This window comes from Nomascus leucogenys, chromosome 3 (genome assembly GCF_006542625.1).
Source record: "Nomascus leucogenys isolate Asia chromosome 3, Asia_NLE_v1, whole genome shotgun sequence".
Classification (NCBI taxonomy): domain Eukaryota; kingdom Metazoa; phylum Chordata; class Mammalia; order Primates; family Hylobatidae; genus Nomascus; species Nomascus leucogenys.
In genome coordinates, this window is record NC_044383.1 from 141,109,851 (window position 1) to 141,129,081 (window position 19,231).

General features: G+C 45.2%; 1 protein-coding gene across 1 annotated transcript in view; it reads left to right on the top strand.

Annotated features, from left to right (window-relative positions):
* The first annotated feature begins 14,882 nt into the window (after positions 1 to 14,882).
* TIAM2 (TIAM Rac1 associated GEF 2) overlaps positions 14,883 to 19,231 on the top strand; it is a 132,483-nt gene continuing 128,134 nt past the window's right edge. Inside the window, exons 1-2 of the mRNA XM_030809864.1 lie at positions 14,883 to 14,993; positions 16,614 to 17,813. Of these exons, the coding sequence (XP_030665724.1) occupies positions 16,620 to 17,813 (1,194 nt within the window). The 5' untranslated portion in view covers positions 14,883 to 14,993; positions 16,614 to 16,619. The remainder of the gene's footprint in view (positions 14,994 to 16,613; positions 17,814 to 19,231) is intronic.

The window sequence follows — 19,231 nt, forward strand, 5'->3', positions numbered from 1 at the left end:
TTACTTATGGAGAACTCATCCAGTTTGTGTTTTAAATACCATCTTTGTGTGGGTGAGCAGCCCACTTTGCTCCTGAACTCCAAACTGGTATTACCACTTAAGTATCCCGTGGACACCTCAAACCCAGCTTGTCCAAAACTGAACTCCTCATCTTGCCCCCGGAAGCCTGCTCTGCGCTTTAATGGAACAGCGTGGAGTCGTCCTTGGTGTCACTCACACTTACTTCCACCTGCCCTCGAGTCCTGCTGGCTCTCCCTTTAGCCCTCCAGAGCTTCAGCTGTGTCCCGAGGCAGCCTCCTCCCCTCCCACCCCCCTCCCTTACCACCCCCACCGAAGCTGGGGCACATTGCCTCTCCCCTGCATCGTTCCAGTAGCCTAGCAGGTCCCCCTGCTGCTTCCACTGTGTCGCTGACAATCCAGATCCACACAGCGGCCACACAGATCCTTTTAAAATGTCCCACGATGAGCCTTCTCTATCACACCCTCTAATTATGACTTTTTTTCTCAATGTGAAAGCCAAAGTCCTTAAACTGTCCCTCAAGGCTGCCTTCACTGGCTCTGCGGCCCCTCTCTGACCTCTCCTGCCCCTCTTCCCCTTGCTTTCTCTGCTGAGGCCACGCTGGTCCCTGCCTCTCCGGCACTTGCACTTTCTGTTGCCCCTGCCCATGGTGCCCTTTCCCCGGAACTCACTTGGTGTCTCCTCCTTGCAAGTCTCTGCTGAAGTGTCACCATTCAGAGACGCTTCCTCGCCTTTTAAAAATTGCAGCATCCTTCGCCTCCACATTGCCTCCTCCCCCATTTCCTTCTTTACTATTTTGTCAAAGTGCTTATCACCTCCTAAAAGAAGATTTATTTTCTGGCGGGGCGTGGTGGCTCATGTCTGTCATCTTAGCACTTTGGGAGGCGGAGGCCGGCGGATCACTTGAGGTCAGGAGTTCGAGACCAGCCTGGCCAACACTGTGAAACCCCATCTCTACTAAAAAAAATACAAAACTTAGCGGGGCGTTATGGTGGGCTCCTGTAGTCCCAGCTACTTGGGAGGCTGCAGCAGGAGAATCGCATGAACCCAGGAGGTGGAGGTTGTAGTGAGCCGAGATCGTACCACTGCACTCCAGCCTGGGCAACAAAGCAAGGCTCCGTCTTAAAAAAATTTATTTTCCTTGTTTATTGTTCATCTCTCTCCACTTTAGTATAAGCTCCATGAGAGCAGGGATACTTCTTTGGATGGGGTCTATTTTGTTTATTGCTGTATCCCCAGGGCTTAGAACAGTGTCTAGCAAAGAGTTGTTATTCAGTAAACATTTATTACCTTAATCAGTGAAAATGTATCCTCCTTGGGAAGCCTGATGATGTAGCAGAAGCAACCTAATGTAAATGCTAAATATCATTGAACACCTATACTTTATCTTAAAAATGTAAATTTTATACTTCTATATATATTATGTATGTTATATATATATTTTTGTTGTTGTTGTTGTTGTTTGTTTTGAAATGGAGTCTTGCTGTGTCACCCAGGCTGGAGTGCAGTGGTGCCTTCTCGGCTCACTGCAACCTCTGCCTCCCAGGTTCAAGCGATTCTTGTGCCTCAGGCTCCTGAGTAGCTGGGATTACAGGTGTGTGCCACCACACCCAGCTAATATTTGTATTTTTCTGTAGAGATGGGGTTTCACTGTGTTGGCCAGGCTGGTCTCAAACTCTTAATCTCAAGTGATCCACCTGCCTCAGCCTCCCAAAGTGTTGGGATTACAGACGTGAGCCACCGTGCCCTGCCATGATACATATTTCTTTATTATGGATGTAATATTTAAATTACTTAGCATTAAATGAAATCAGAGCTTCAGGAAGATGCCCCTTGGTTATTCTGTGGCCTTGAGTGTCTCCTCTGCTCTCCCTTTGTCTTGGTGGCCATGCCCCACCCCTACAGCCATTGGGAGGCATACTCTAAGTTATAATTATTATTGAAGACAATTACCATGAAGCTCAAAGTATCAAGAAAACAAAATTCTCATTTGCATAATGTTCTTTGTAAGGCAGTAGACAGGGATAACTAAATTTTAACCGTAAAGCTCCTTGGTTAACTTAAAAGTTTTGTTTTTCATTTTATTCTTACCTCTTCATCCCCAGCCATGGAAACCTTTGTTACCTGGAGAAAAAAAATACCCTTAGAGAAGGATGTTTAAGATGTTTGATTTATGAAAGGGGCATAGATTGATCAGAACTACAACCACCCTTTGTTTATTTAATTTTAATTTTAATTTTTTTGAGGTGGAGTCTCGCTCTGTCACCCTGGCTGGAGTGCAGTGGCGCGATCTCATCTCACTATAACCTGTGCCTTCCAGGTTCACGCAGTTCTCCTGTCTCAGCCTCCCAAGAACCTGGGACTACAGGTGCCCGCCACCACGCCTGGCTAATTTTTGTATTTTTAGTAGAGATGGGGTTTCACCATGTTGGCCAGGCTGGTTGCAAACTCCTGACCTCAGGTGATCCACCTGTCTCAGCCTCCCAAATTGCTGGGATTACAGGCGTGAGCCACCGTGCCTGGCCAAACCACTCTTTTGAAAGGGAATCTTGAAAGTTAAATTGTACTAAAAAAAGAAAGGAATAATTTCAGATTAAGAAGTACAAAATAATTTAAAATTATTATTATTATTATTATTGTTATTATTTTGAGACAGAGTCTCGCTCTGTCGCCCAGGCTGGAGTGCAGTGGCATGATCTCGGCTCACTGCAAGCTCCACCTCCTGGGTTCACGCCATTCTCCTGCCTCAGCCTTCCGAGTAGCTGGGACTACAGGCACGTGCCACCCCGCCCGGCTAATTTTTTGTATTTTTTAGTAGAGACGGGGTTTCACCACGTTAGCCAGGATGGTCTCGATCTCCTGACCTCATGATCCACCCGCCTCGGCCTCCCAAAGTGCTGGGATTACAGGCGTGAGCCACCGCGCCCGGCCTATTTTATTTTTTAAAGAGACAACATCTTACTGTATTGCCCAGGCTGGTCTGAAACTCCTGGGCTCAAGGGATCCTCCCACCTTGGCCTCCCAAAGTGCTCCGAATACAGGCACGAGCCACTGCATTAAAATGGCCTGGTGTGGTGGCTCGCACTTATAATCCCAGCGCTTTGGGAGGCCAAGGCAGGAGGATTCAACTCCTTGAGCCCAGGAGTTGAAAATCAGCCTGGGCAACATAGTGAGACCCTGTCTTTACAAACAATAAAATAAAAAAATCAGCAGGCATGGTGGTGCAAGCCTATAGTCCCAGCTACTTGGGAAGCTGAGACAGGAGGATCACTTGAGCCCTGGCATTTGAGGTTGCAGTGAGCCATGATCACACCACTGTACTCCAGCCTGCGTGATAGAGCAAGACCCTGGCAATCAGTTGATCAATCAGTCGATTTTAAAAAATGATCGAAAATATCCAGGTTTGATTCCTACCTTTGCCTCTTAGTGATCTTGGCCAAATTATTTATCCCCTGGAGGCTGAAGTTATTTTCCGTAAAACAGGGATGATTATGCAACCTATGAGGATTCTTGTGCCTGGGGTATCCCGGCACACAGCAGCATTAAGAACGCGTTGGTCAGGCGTGGTGGCTCACGCCTATTATCTATGGGAGGCCGAGGTGGGCGGGTCACCTGAGATCAGGAGTTTGAGACCAGCCTGGCCAACATGGTGAAACCCTATCTCTACTAAAAATACAAAAATTAGCTGGATGTGGTGGTGTGTGCCTGTAATCCCAGAAGCTGAGGCCTGAGAATTGCTTGAAACTGGCAGGCAGAGGTTTCAGTGAGCTGAGATCGCACCAGTGCACTCCAGCCTGGGTGACAGAGAGAGACTGCCATCTCAGAAAAAAAGAATGGATTGGACCCTTCCCCCTCCATCCATGTTTCATCTACTTTGGATATGAAAAAATGTTAATTTTCTATAAATTAGCAAATTTAAACTATACCAACTAGTATATATATATATATATTTTTTTTTTCCTGAAAGTTTCTATAAAGTTGTTAGCTAAAATCTTATCAGGTTTGTTGTGAATACTCATATGAATTAAGGAAAATTTCAGCAATGATTGGTTAATTTACCTGCAGCCCTCAGGCACAATCTACATTGTAGCCTTAAGACATACATTTCTAAAAATGACTCTCAAACAAGGCAAAAACCCTCGTCAAAGTAGAATAGTTCTACATTTTATGAAGGTGGGGAAAGCACCCATTTAGATGAGGGGAAAAAATGTGTGGTTTAAGCCCTGTTCATTTTTTAACTTAAATGAAACAGTGCATAATGAAGAAATGTTTTGCCAAGAATAACTTGGTACAATGACCGTGGTCGATTTTGGTTACAGAATGTGATTGGGGTTTAGGAGGACGGTATCTGCTTCTGATTTACTGAAGCTCAGGCCTTTTACATCCGCGCAGGTTTCCATAGTTAGCGAGAAGCTGTGTGGTTGAGGTCTGAGATTCCAGCGCAGGATTCTGTTTAAGTTTTGATGTAAACCTTGGGAAGTGCTTACCCAGGCCTAAGCTTGCTCTTTGTGGAGTGGCTCAAGCTCAGAAAGGTTAAAAACGAGAGGTTATTTAAAAGTCACACCCACAATTTTGAATCTCATGTTTATAAAAGTTATAAAAGAGGGCCATTTAAAAGACATGCTAACAGCTTTACGTCTTTTGAATCTTTGTTCTGGTAGTCACCAGAACAGGACCACGAAGTTTATAGAGGCCAGGACGTTGGACAAGTTTTAGCTGAGACTTGAAGTAGACGGGGGAGAAAGGGCAGAGTGGGACTGAACATTTGATATGTTAAAAAAAATATATGCTTCAAAGAACCACGGTGAGAATGTGTAAAATGCATTTGAATAATTTCTAAAAGAAAAATAAAATATTTTGTCTTATCCAGGATTATTTTATTTTAGACAATATTGATTCTGTAATTAAAAAAATTAAAAACCAAAATTTTTATTGGGCAGCCCCTGAGCCAGAATAGGTTCAGAGAAGCTCCTTGATTTTGTAATTTTGCTTGAAAGTGTGTGCGTGTTTAAATTCCCTGAAATATTTTCAGTTTCTGCAATGGCTCACGTATAGCCGGGCCACTGAATTTACTTGACATTCCAAAAACATACCAGTAATATTTGTGGGATTGCTGGTTTCACCATCTCTCTCATAAACTTAATGCTGTTAAAGTTGTCATATTCTGTCTCTTCCCCCTGCAGACGGAGTCATGCTTTGTCGCCCAGGCTGGAATGCAGTGGCGCCATCTCAGCTCGCTGCAACCTCCGCCTCCTGGGCTCAAGCAGTTCTCCTGTCTCAGCCTCCCGAGTAGCTGGAACTACAGTCGTGTGCCACCATGCCTGGCTAATTTTTATGTTTATAGTAAAGACGGGGTTTCACCATGTTGATCGGGCTGGTCTTGAACTCCTGACCTCAGGTGATCCACCCACCTCGGCCTTCCAAAGTGCTGGGACTACAGGCATGAGCCACCGTGCCTGGCCTTTCATATTCTCTCTTACTGATTCTCCACATGTTTCATGGTTTATAATCTCTCTCCCTCCAGGCACAAGCTGATGAGCTCCTTTGGGAAGGGATGGTGTCATCTCTCACACTTCTGTCCCTCATGGTGCCCAGCACAGTGCTCCGTACATAGGAGAGTCTCCAAACATTCATGTCGAATTGTTGAGTGGAACTTTTAAATTTCACTTCATTTTCCCAAGTTTCTGCCAATACTTTGAACATTTTCTTCCTGGGCCAACACTGCCTCCCACACTGAGGTTGAGCTGTTGCCTACCGTGGACTCCTTTCCCAGAGGGTGTTCCAAAGTGTCCTGAGGTTGATGGTCATGCCGTGGTGTTTCTGGGAACAGTGGGTAGGGGAGGGTGTAAGGGGATGGGCAGGTGCCTGTCCAAGGTTCCCTTAGCTTCTCCTCCCTCAGCCTGCCTTTTCCCTCTTACCTCCTCCTCTCTCCAAACTTTGTCCCTGTCCCTGGTGCTCGGGACCTGCACCCCCTTCACACCTTTCCCTGAAGGAGCTGGGGTCTTTCTCCATGTATTCTCTTGTGGATTTGGTCCTTCAGGGATCCAGCAAGTGGTTATGGAGCACCGTGTCTTTGCACAAGCCATTTTCTGTTCCCTAGAGTTCCTTTCTTTCCTTTCCTTTCTTTTTCTTTTTCCTTTTTTTTTTTTTTTTTTTGAGACGGAGTCTTGCTCTGTCGCCCGGGATGGAGTGCAGTGGCGTGATCTCGACTCACTGCAACCTTCGCCTCCTGGATTCGAGTGATTCTCCTGTCTCAGCCTCCCGAGTAGCTGGAATTACAGGCGCCCGCCACCACACCCAGCTAATTTTTGTATTTTTTTAGTGGAGAAGGGGTTTCACCATGTTGGCCAGGCTGGTCTCAAACTCCTGACCTCAGGTGATCCGCCTGCCTTGGCCTCTCAGTGTGTTGCGATTACAGGCGTGAGCCACTGTGCGCGGCCTTCTCTTTCCTTTCTTCATCTAGTGGAATCCCACTCCTCCTCCAAGACCCACTTGTTGGGTTATCTTCCTTATTGGGTTGTTCCTAACTTTCCTACGAAGAAGTTGAATGTCCAGTGAATGTTTTTTTTTTTTTTTTTAAATTTGTGCAGTGCAAAAGGATGAAGCCCATGGGCCTAATCTGTGGTGTCCAGATTGCACGTTAATGATGGGCCATCTTAAAAAAAAAAAAAAAAAATCTGGCACTTACTGTCTCTATCTGAACTGTTTTCCTTGGACAATGACTTCCCTTCCCTTCCATTCCTTTTCCTTTCCCTTTCTCTTTCCCCTTTTTTTTTTTTTTTTTTTTTTTTGACGGAGTCTTGCTCAGTTGCTCAGGCTGGAGTGCAGTGACGCAATCTCAGCTCATTACAACCTCCGCCTCCTGGGTTTAAGAGATTCTCCTGCCTCAGCCTCCTGAGTAGCTGGGATTACAGGTGCCTGCCACCATGCCCGGCTAATTTTTGTATTTTTAGTAGAGACAGGGTTTTGCCGTGTTGGCCAGGCTGGTCTCAGACTCCTGACCTCATGTGATCCACTGGCCTTGGCCTCCCAAAGTGCTGGGATTACAAGCGTGAGCCACTGCACCTGGCCCTGACTTTTCTTTTCTTTTCTTTTTTTTTTTCTCGAGTGAGAGTCTCTTCGTCACTCAGGCTGGAGTGCAGTGGTGCAATCTCCACTCACTGTAACCTCCGCCTCCCGGGTTCAAGTGATTCTCATGTCTCAGCCTCCTGAATAGCTGGGATTACAGGCGTGAGCCACCGTGCCTGGCCAATGATGACTTTTCGAATGTTTTGGGACTTTTCGAATGTTTTGGGACTCTTCAGAGCTTGGCTGTCCTTGGATTTTCTTAGAATGGATGTACCATTCTGACAAAACTACCTCTTGTGGTTTTATAAGTCAGTTTTTAAAACATTTTTTTTAAATCGTGACTCAAGAAGATATAATTTTACTTCACAACCCAGTGTATGGACAAACACACAAGCACACATAAGAATTTAATTTCATGAAACAAATTTTACTCTTACTGGGATTCACTCGTCTATTTTCTGTTCTACTTATTCTCTCTCCTGCTCTATTTTGTTCTCTTCTATTCATTTAAAAATACTGGTATCAATTCATCGAATGGATTTCATGACCCAACAATGGGCCGACCCACGGCTTGATCAGCCTTCTGTAAGCCATGCTGCAGATGTTGGGATGTTTTCTAAAACAAGTGTGAGTGCCGAGATCCTCCTTGTGATAAATTGACTTACTAAGGTGATGAACTGGACAAAAAGCTGAGCTATTGTCTCTGTGGAATTTATGACTTTCCCCCTTGTTGAATACCAGCCATGCTTGTCAGCGGAGATCCTGCTCGGAGGGCATTCCTTGCTGCAGATGGGTCTATCCATTCATCTGTGAATATGCATTTGGAAGGAGTCCTGCTGAATTCAAAGACAACCAGTGAGGCCCAACAATGGAAGCTTAGCTTCTGGGGCCCTTCACAGCAGCTTGCTTTCTGCTCACTTTATTTGTAAGGATTACTCTTCCTAAGCATTATTCCTATGGAGACCAGATGTTCCCTTTGCCTGCCTCTTTATATAAATTGAGTTCAAGTCTTCTTGTGATTAGAAATGAGCACCTTCAATCTTGGTATTCACTTCATGCATTCTGAGTGTCGTTCGTTGAGGATGAGAGAAACAGATTCTGGCAGTATTTACAGGGTTTATTACTAAGTTTGGATCCCTGGCAGAGTTGAATGCTTTTGTTTTAGATTTTTAGGCACATTTGTCCTGAGTTTTAATATTTTCAGTGATAGAGACAATAATAAAACTTCAGGGCAGGATTTCTCAGCTTTGGAACTATTGACATATTAGGCCAGATAATTAATTATTTGTTGTGTTGAACTGTCCTGTATGTTGTATGGGGTTCAGTAGTATCCCCCTAGCCTTAACCCACTAGGTGACAGTAGCAGACCCCAGTTGTGACAACCAAAAATACTCCCAGATGTGCCAAATGTCCCTTGGGGGACAAAATCACCATAGTTGAGAATGACTGCTTTAAGGTTGTACCAGTTCAATGTGCATTCAGGTTATTTTCTTATATTTTCTAACATGAGTATCTACTAATGAGAGCGTATGGCTTGTTTCACTGGTTTTCTTTACATTTGATAGACTGCTTGCAAATTAGGTAGTTTTATATGCTGTAATAATTTGGGGGAATTGATCAAAATCAAATGCTAAAACCTAGAAGATTCTTAATTTATCTATATCTGTATATAATATTTAATTTAATAATAGGTAATGAAAGATCTGAAATGACAGTTTTAATAAGATCTAATATCATAATATACAAAATCAGACTTAAAACTAAAATTTAATAATACTTTGTGTTGCATTATTGAATAACGAGTAGGTAATGACAGACCTGAAACAGCAGTTATAATGAGATCTGATATCATAACATATAAAATTAGACTTATAACTGCAAATTAATGATAGTACTCTGTTGCATTTCACAATATTTTAGGTGGTTTCACATATATTTCCACACTTGATTCTCAGTCTGTGAGGTAGTAGGGCAGATATTTTTATCCTCAAGTTGCAAATGAGGAAAATGAAATTCAGAAAGCTTGAGCAGTTTGCCCAAAGTCTCACAAACGAGACTGGAATTTACAGAAACCCCTCTCCTTAGTGGTTAAAGCTGTCCCCGACCCTCCCCACATAAAGAAAACCAAGTAGATCCTGTTATGGTTAGTGATGGCTAGCCCTTTTGTTATCTGGCTCTTGTCACTATCTGAAGTATTTGCCTGGGACTAGGATGAGGGTCCTAGTTTAGTATAAAAATCTGTCTGGAGCGATGTGAAGCCTGTTGGTATCTCCTGGTAGTAGCACTTGCGCTTCCTCTCACAGTCTCGGCCAGCTGTAGATCTGCTTTTTTGCAGTGGCTCCGTTCTGTTTGCTGTCCCCGATCCAGCCCCCGCCCTCCTCGCAGGCCTCTGCCCAGCACCATCTGCCCACCCGGAGGGTTTCCTGCTGTTCCCCTTCAGTTGCTCCATGTGGGTAGCCAGCTCAGGGCCTCAGTCCAGAGACAAAGCAGAGGCGGACAATTCTAGTTTTCTTTGCTATAAATGCCACACTACATGGAACTAGAGAATTTGGGAATCTGACTCATCCAGTCAAGCCCAGGCTAAAGGCAAATGAAGAAAAGGTAAATCTCGAATTTCCTCCTGAAAGCTATTTTTCGCCGGGACTCAGTAGATGACAGTGGCTGTTGGGACTGTGATGGCATACTTAGGACATTCCTCCACATCGCTGCACACTTCTGGTGTGGTCACTGATCACACTTTTAAAAAAGAAAAACTTCCACTCTTTGTAATTTTAGCTTGAAAAGCTACACAGCATACTCGTGAATGGGGATTGGAGAGGGAATACAGAATGGAAGGTAGGATTTTGGGGATTGGGAGGGAATGCAGAATGGGAGGTAGGATTTTGGGGATTGGGAGGGAATGGAGAATGGAAGGTAGGATTTTTTTTTGTTCTAGGTCCATGTCATTGTGATCATTTTTAAAAAATTCCAATATTTATTATAATTGTCCCATAAATAAAAAATAATTATAAAAAAGTCTGTACACAGCATAAAATGTTTGCTAAGTATACACACTCTTGGTGCCACGTTATTCCAGAGTGACTTCACTTAAATTACGTCTCTACCAGCCCTGGGCCTCGCCACACATTGTTATACTTCATACCTCTTCCTGCAGGTTAGAACACCTTCACAGGGGCTGCTGCGGGTGACTATACCTATACATACTTTTGCTATTTGTAAACACCAGGCCCTTTTAAAGTACTTTTGTTTTTAAGAGTTTACATGAAATCTGTTGTTTTTTAAATTTTTTTCAGCCCCCTTTCTATTAACTAAAATAGTTTTTAAACTTGAATATCATAAAATTCCTTTAGTAAAGGAGTCAGGGGGCCAGAGGTTACTGAACATTTGCCTTAAATATTCCCTTGCTTCCGGACAAAAATCATAGCTGAAGCATGACAGATAAATATCTGTTCAATTTGTCAAACTCCTCAGGGACAATAATTACTTAGCTTCCCTCAGGGATTATCCTTCCTGTCAATAAATTTCTCATAAATATTGGATAAATTCTTCCTTCTACAGTTTAAGGCTTTTTTTTTTTTTTTTCTTCCCTGCCAGGATTGACCCAACATTGCACATTTGGTCAGCATTAGAGTGCATATGTGAAAATGCACATTGTTCTATATTTCTGTCACTCCTTGTTTGCTTTTCTCTATCTTAATTATGGAAATGTATCCTCATGAGTTGGTACACCAGTCTTTCTGTCATACCCAGTAAGGAGGATTCCCGCCCTTGGTCTGGGGTCCGCATCAACTGTGTAGCACATGAATTGCTGTCATTTGGTACCACAGGTGTCACTGGGTGCTTATGTGAGCCTCCAGGTGCAAGGCCTTGAGTGCACAGCATCCAGTAGAGGATGGGGTCTCCTGTGTTTTTAGAAATATCCCAGGAAATAAAAAAATTAAGCTATTTAATTGCAAAAGTAGTAAGATGAGCTTAGGTTCTAACCTTCCGCTGGGGCAGAAACTTCCACCTGGGAGCGATACTGCGGCTTTGAATTCTGGCCTCTTTGTGTGTCCGTGAGCAGCTGACACAGTCAGCCACTGAATTGCAGTTTTGTCCGCTGGTTTTGGCGAGCTCAGGGCCTGTGCAGTGTGTGCTGCAGCTCAGGAGGGCTGACAAAGAGAGGTGGTTGAGGAGGGAGCGGCCGGGAGCCTTTCGCCTCCAGTGTCATCGCTGGACCTTGGTCTTTATGAAAGGAAACAAATGAAGGCTCACTCTGATCGTGACAGTCTGAGTGGCAGCAGCCAGGAGCTTCTCTGGCCATTTATAGTTCCCTCAGTTAAAAAATAAAAGGGTAGCTAAGGTAGAGCAACAGCTCAGGCTTTGAACTTTATTTATTTGTTTATTTATTATTATCATCATCATTTTTGAGACAGAGTCGACAGTCTTGCTGTGTCTGTCTCCCAGGCTGGAGTCCAGTGGCTTGATCTCAGCTCACTGCAACTTCTGCCTCCCGATTCAAGCAATTCTCCCACCTCAGCCTCCCAAGTAGCTGGGATTACAGGTGTGTGCCACCACACTCAGCTGATTTTTTTGTAGTTTTAGTAGAGATGGAGTTTCACCATTTTGGCCAAGCTGGTCTTGAACTCCTGGGCTCAAGTGCTCCATCTGCCTTGGCTTCCCAAAGTGCTGGGATTACAGGCTTGAGCCACCATGCCCAGCCAGGTTTTGAACTTTTTTTTTTCTTTTGAGACTGAGTTTCGCTCTTGTTGCCCAGGCTGGAGTGCAATGGTGCAATCTCAGCTCACCACAACCTCTGCCTCTGGCATTTAAGCAATTCTCTTGCCTCAGCCTCCTGAGTAGCTGGGATTACAGGCATGCGCCACCATGCCTGGCTAATTTTATATTTTTGGTAGAGACGGGGTTTCTCCATGTTGATCAGGCTGGTCTCGAACTCCCGACCTCAGGTGATCCACCCTGCCTTGGCCTCCCAAAGTGCTGGGATTACAGGCGTGAGCCACCACACCCAGCTGGTTTTGGACTTTTAAAAGGTGGGGTTCTTGTGGTCCAGCCCCATGTGTGAGATGGGGCCAGGTTCTAGTGGCAAGTCTAGCAGTTGCTATCCCCTTTTTAGATGTGTGGCACAGCTGCCTACTAAAAGGTAGGGTACCGGCAGCATAGCAGGCACCTTCTCAGTCGTTATTAATTAGAGGCTGAGCTATTGGATTTCCTGCCGATGGCCAAGTGGAGAATCTATTTGCCTTTTTTTTTTTTTTTAATTTAAAATGTATCTGCGTGGATAGACTCAGGCAGGAGATTTGTCTTTGTCTTTGTTAGAGGAACCTAGCTCCAGTGTCTTGCTTCTCTTCCCACTAACTGTAAAAGTTACCACTGAGGCCGGGTGCAATGCCTCATGCCTGTAATCCCAGCACTTTGGGAGGCCGAGGCGGGTGGATCACCTGAGAGTTCGAGACCAGCCTGGCTAACATGGTGAAATCCCATCTCTACTAAAAATACAAAAATTAGCTGGGTGTGGTGGCGGGCACCTGTAATCCCAGATGCTCAGGAAGCTAAGGCAGGGGAATCACTTGAACCCGGGAGGCAGAGGTTGCAGTGAGTCGAGATTGTACCGCTGCACTCCAGGCTGGGTAACAGAGTGAGACTGTCTCAAAAAAAAAAAAAAAAAAAGACAGTTGCCACTGAACCCTCCTAAGAAGATATACAATAGCCAATAAGCACATGAAAAAGATGGCTCAGTATCACTTATCATTAGAGAAATGCAAATGAAACCCATAATGAGATACCACCTATGTCCATTAGGATGACTACTGTCAAAAAACAGAAAATAACAAGCATGGGTGAGGATGTGGAGGAATTGGAACTCTGCTGCACTGTCGGTGAGCGTGTAAAATGGTGCAGCTGTTGTGGAAAACAGTATGGCGGCTCCATAAAGAATTAAAAATAGGGCTGGGCGCGGTGGCTCACGCCTGTTATCCCAGCACTTTGGGAGGCCGAGGTGGGTGGATCACTTGAGGCTGAAAGTTCGAGACCAGCCTGGCCAACATGGTGAAGCCCTGTCTCTAGAAAAATACAAAAATTATCTAGCGTAATGGTGTGCACCTGTAATCACAGCTACTCGAGAGGCTGAGGCAGGAGAATCACTTGGACCTGGGAGGCGGAGGTTGCAGTGAGCCGAGATTGTGCCACTGCACTCCAGCCTGGACGACAGAGCAAGACTCTGTCTCCAAACAAAAAAAAAAAATTAAAAATAGAATAACCTAATGCTATTGCATTTCCACTTCTGGGTATATATCCCAAAGAATTGAAAGCAGGGTCTGGAAGAGATGGTTAAACACCCATGTTCATAGCAGCATTATTCATAATAGCCAAGAGGTGGAAGCGACCCAAGTGTCTCTCCATGGGATGAATGAGTAAACAAAATGTGGCATGCACATATAATAGAATGCTATTCAGCCTTAACAAGGAAGGAAATTCTGACACCTGCTACCACGTGGATGAAACTTGAGGGCATTATACTAAGTGAAATAAGCCAGTTGCAAAAAGACAAATACTTTCACTTATATGTGGTATCTAGAGTCCTCAAATTCATAGAGACAGAAAGTAGAATGACGGTTGCCAGGGGCTGTGGGCCTGGGGAGTTGCTGTTTAATGGGTGCAGAGTTTCTGTTCTGCAAGTTGGAAATTCTGAAGATGGATGTCGGTGATGGTTGTACAACAGTGTACTTACTGCTTCCCTGTACATTTAAAAATGGGTAAGATGGGCCGGGCGTGGTGGCTCATGCCTATAATCCCAGCACTTTGGGAGGCTGAGGTGAGCAGATCTCCTGAGGTCGGGAGTTCGAGACCACTCTGACCAACATGGAGAAACCCTGTCTCTACTAAAAATACAAAATTAGCTGGGCCTGGTGGCACATGCCTGTAATCCCAGTTACTCAGGAGGCTGAGGCAGGAGAATTGCTTGAACCCAGGAGGCGGAGGTTGCAGTGAGCCGAGATTGTGCCACTGCACTCCCGCCTGGGCAAGAAGAACAAAACTCTGTCTCCAATAAATAAATAAATAAATGGTAAGATGGAAAATGTTATGTTATCCATGTTTGACCACAATTATAAGTAAACATTTTTTTTTAAAAAAAAGGAACAAAAAGTCACTATTAAGGCCTCACCCCTCTGCTTCCCGTGTATGTGGCTTCGTGTCCAGCAGTGAGCACCACCAGAGGGGAGCCTCCCCATCTCAGCCAGTCCTCCTCCCTTTCAGAAGCCATGCCTTATCCCTCAGAGGGGGACCTCTTGCCCCTGCTAACATGTGCTTGAGAAAGCTTTTAATCTCATTTATGGGGTCAGCCTCTACAAGCTAAGTTATTTTAACCAAGGACTGTTCACTGTGATGTTACATTTTGGGCTTTGTTTTTACTGCTTGGTCAAATAGAGAACAAGGGCCACCTCTCGTCACGCCAGCCCGACGCTCCTGCAGCCCTGTGAGACAGAGTTGTTTTCCTGGTCGTGGTGACAGATGAGCCACACATGAGTCACTGAAGCGGTCTCCCCTGAAACAAAGGCATGCATTTGACAGCGGACTTGGGTGTTGAGTTGGTGGCCTTTGCAAGACTGGGTGGGCAGTTCTGGCTTCAAATGACCCTGATGAATCACACGGTCCACAGACATTTCATTTATTACCTTGACAGTGACCCTGGACACCAGTTGTTTCTTCATATAATTTGCATTAAAGCTTCCTTTTGACTTTGTGGGAGCTTGGAGTAAAACGCTTCACAGAGTTTTCTTGCGTTTCTGTTTTTCAGGCTCACTTCATGGACTCACTTTGCGTGCTTGTTAAATGTGCTGTGTTGCTCCCAAGACCATGTAAAGCCTATTGACCACTAACCTCCCTCAGAGCAGAAACTAGACTTCAGGTAAACCCAACCCTTGTGACTTGGGGGTCACGTCAAGTTGCATGACTGTGATTAAGGTAATAAGTAAAGGTTTAATTATTTGGGCTAGTGATTTTGGTTTTAAAATATCTGATAATTACCACCAAAGAAAAGTCAATCCATTTAACTTCTGTTTTGTGGCTACACATTCTTAGATATAAAAGAATTAAAAATAAAAAGCCTACTAAATATATGTGGAGACCTCACCAGAAGAGCATCACCTCCAGCTGACCTAAGACAGTGATATACTGGTTTGAGTGAGAAACTAGCTGGACATGGTAGCATGTTCCTGTAGTTCCAGCTACTTGGGAGGCTGAGGCAGGAGAATCCTTTGAGCCCAGGGGTTTGAAACCAGCCTGGGCAACATAGCAAGATCCCACCTCAAAAAAATTATTTCAGAATTAAAAGAGATGGTTTCTTCTTTCCTCCCCTCCTCCCTCCCTCCCTCTCCCCCTTTTCACTTTGAGTTTGGCTTAACTAATAGACTCCTTGAGCAAACTGGGGTTTTTACAAGGAAGTAAGAGTCTAATATTAAATTTTTCTGATGCCCTTATTCTAAGTCAGCTTCATACTTATTTCTCTCATCGTATTCTAAAGTGAAGACACCTGAAATCTTTAGAAAAGCTCTAGAGATTAGTTTTATTAAAATGTTTTTCTTTCCCAAATGAGAGCTCTTATTTTTTCCCCCATTTTTCATCTCAGCCTCATTTTTGAGGACTTCCAGGCCTTTTTCTTTTGTGGTATTCCTAGAGCCCCAACAGAGCCTGGTACCTGGTGTCATGTTATAAAAATGTGGTAGTTTTTGAGCAAAAATCTCTCAAAATACTATGGAGAGATGTTAGTTCTACCAGTAGTTTATGTATAATGAAAATGTATCTCTCTGATCACTGAAATCTATGTATTTAGACTGACAGAATAAAGATACTTTCCCTGATTTTTCTCTTCAAGAATCATTAGTTTGGTCAAGTGTGGTGGCTCACACCTGTGATGCTAGCACTTTGCGAGGCCGAGGCAAGACAATCTCTTGAGCCCAGGAGTTCAAGACCAGCCTGGAGCAACAGAGTGAGACCCCGTATCTTTAAAAAAAAAAAAAAAAAGCCCGAGCTTGAGAGTGGTAGCACGTGCCTATAGTCCCAGCTACTTGGGAAGCTAAGGCAGGAGGATCACTTGAGCCTAGGAAGTCGAGGCTGCAGTGAGCTGTGACTGCGGCACTGTACTCCAGCTTGGATGATAACAGTGAGACCCTGTCTCAAAAAAAAAGCAAAAAAACCTCATTCAAAGTCTCCCAACACCAAGCCTGAAGCAGATCTTTCTCATAAGCTGATTTTTATGCCTGTTCACCTTCTAAATTAATATTGTATAATGAATAATATCTTTAAAATAACTAGCAGACAGGTGTGCAGTGCTGTCTTTCTAGCTAATGAGCAGCCTTGCAAAATAAGGAGAGCCTGTTTTCCTGACTGACTCTTATCCCTACTCCTCTGAGTCCTTCCAGGCACTGAAGTTGCTGTGTAATATGCAGGGCATTCTTTTTAGAAAGTTCTGTCATAATGGAACATAATTTAGGCCACGGTCTTACTGATGCAACTGTTCTTAATTTAGGTTAAAATGGGCAACTCCGAGAGTCAGTACACCCTTCAAGGATCTAAAAATCATAGCAATACTATTACTGGTGCTAAGCAAATTCCTTGCTCCCTGAAAATACGTGGCATTCATACAAAAGAGGAAAAGTCATTGCATGGATGGGGTCACGGAAGCAGCGGAGCAGGTTACAAGTCCAGGTCCCTGGCCCGAAGCTGCCTTTCTCACTTTAAGAGTAACCAGCCTTACGCATCGAGACCCGGTGGCCCCACATGCAAGGTCTCCAGAGGTGTTGCCTACTCCATGCACAGGACAAATGCCCCAGGGAAGGATTTCCAGGGCATCAGTGCTGCTTTCTCAACTGAGAACGGCTTCCACTCTGTTGGCCACGAGCCGGCAGATAACCACATCACCTCCAGAGACTGCAACGGACACCTTCTCAACTGCTACGGGAGGAATGAGAGCATTGCCTCCACCCCGCCGGGCGAAGACCGCAAGAGCCCCAGAGTGCTCATCAAAACGCTGGGGAAGCTGGATGGGTGTTTAAGGGTCGAGTTCCACAATGGTGGCAACCCCAGCAAAGTGCCTGCAGAGGACTCCAGTGAGCCCGTGCAGCTGCTGAGGTACTCACCTACCTTAGCATCGGAAACCTCCCCTGTGCCTGAAGCCAGGAGGGGGTCCAGCGCCGATTCCCTGCCCAGCCATCGCCCCTCTCCCACGGACTCTCGCCTGCGGTCCAGCAAAGGCAGCTCCCTGAGTTCTGAGTCGTCCTGGTATGACTCCCCTTGGGGCAACGCTGGAGAGCTGAGCGAGGCTGAGGGCTCCTTCCTGGCCCCTGGCATGCCTGACCCCAGCCTCCATGCCAGCTTCCCACCTGGTGATGCCAAAAAGCCTTTCAACCAAAGCTCTTCCCTCTCCTCCCTCCGGGAACTGTACAAAGATGCCAACCTGGGGAGCTTCTCCCCCTCAGGTATCCGCCTTTCTGATGAATACATGGGCACACATGCTAGCCTGAGCAACCGTGTCTCTTTTGCTTCCGACATTGATGTGCCCTCCAGGGTGGCACACAGGGACCCCGTCCAGTACAGTTCCTTCACTCTCCCCTGTCGGAAGCCCAAAGCCTTAGTTGAGGATACTGCGAAGAAGGACTCCCTCAAAGCCAGGATGCGACGGATCAGTGACTGGACGGGAAGCCTCTCAAGGAAGAAAAGGAAACTCCAGGTGAGCGTACCTTAGAGCAGGGGGAAGGGTCCCCACAGTTTCCCCACCTGGAGAAGGGGAAGGTTAGTAGAAGCCACCATAGAGTGTTGTCGGGGTGCTTAAATGATCTGGCAAAAGTGAAGAGTTTGGTGGAAAGCCTGGCTCATCTCATTTTCAGGTGTGGGTTTGTTTTCTCTTTTGTTTCAGATATTTTCACTTTTAGCCCACAACTTTAATCTTCCGGTGTCTTAGTCAGCTTGGGCTGCAAACAAAATACCACAGACTTGGTTTAATCAACAGACATCTATTTCTTATAATTCTGGAGGCTGGAAGTCAGAGGTCAGAGTGCTAGTGTGGTCCGATTCTGGGGAGGGCTCTCTTCCTGGCTGCAGACGGCCGCCTTCTTGCTGTGTCCTCATGCGGCAGAGAGAGCAGGAGGTCTAGGCTCTTTTCCTCTTCTTATAAGGACCCTAATCCCATCATGGGGACTCTACCTTCATGACGCCCTCTAAACCAATTACCTCTCAAAGATGTCAGTTAAATACCATCCACTGGTAGTTAAGGCCTCAACATGGATTTTGGGGAGGGAGGAAACAAATGTTCAGTCAATAGCATTCTGGTTCTGTGCATGTCCCTGCACTCTTCCATGCACTCCACAGGTCTAATCTTAAGACTTGGCCATAGCCGGTGCGGCAGCTCACGCCTGTCATCCCAGCACTTGGGGATGCCAAAGTGGGCAGATCACCTGAGGCCAGGAGTTTGAGACCAGCCTGGCCAACATGGCGAAACCCTGTCTCTACCCAAAATACAAAAATTAGCCTGGCGTGGTGGCAGGTGCCTGTAATCCCAGCTACTTGGGAGGCTGAGGCAGGAGAACCAGTTGAACCCGGGAGGTGGAGGTTGCAGTGAGCTGAGATCACACCTGAGCAATAGAGAGAGACTCTGTCTTTAAAAAAAAAAAAAAGTAAGTGCAGAGTTGAAGAGAATTCCTGAAAGAATTGGTTATCTGAGAATTTTACTAGACCTCATTCTTACAGTCCAAACAAAACAGATGAGATTGTCATTATTTTTGGTTGAATAGGCTTGTTGAACTTGATATTACTCTGATGAAATTAAAATTTCTATGCTTAAGTTGGTACATCAAAAAAAAAAAAGTTGATGATATATCTACATGTGTAATTTTTTTTTTTTTTTTGAGACAGAGTATTGCTCTGTTGCCCAGGCTGGAGTGCAGTGGTGCGATCTTGGCTCACTGCAACCTCTGCCTCCTGTGTCCAAGCGATTCTGCTGCCTCAGCCTCCTGAGTAGCTGGCATTACAGGCGTACACCACCATGCCTGGCTAATTTTTGTATTTTAGTAGAGACGGGGTTTCACCATGTTGGCCAGGCTGGTCTGGAACTCCTGACCTCAGGTGATCCACCTGCCTTGGCCTCCCAAC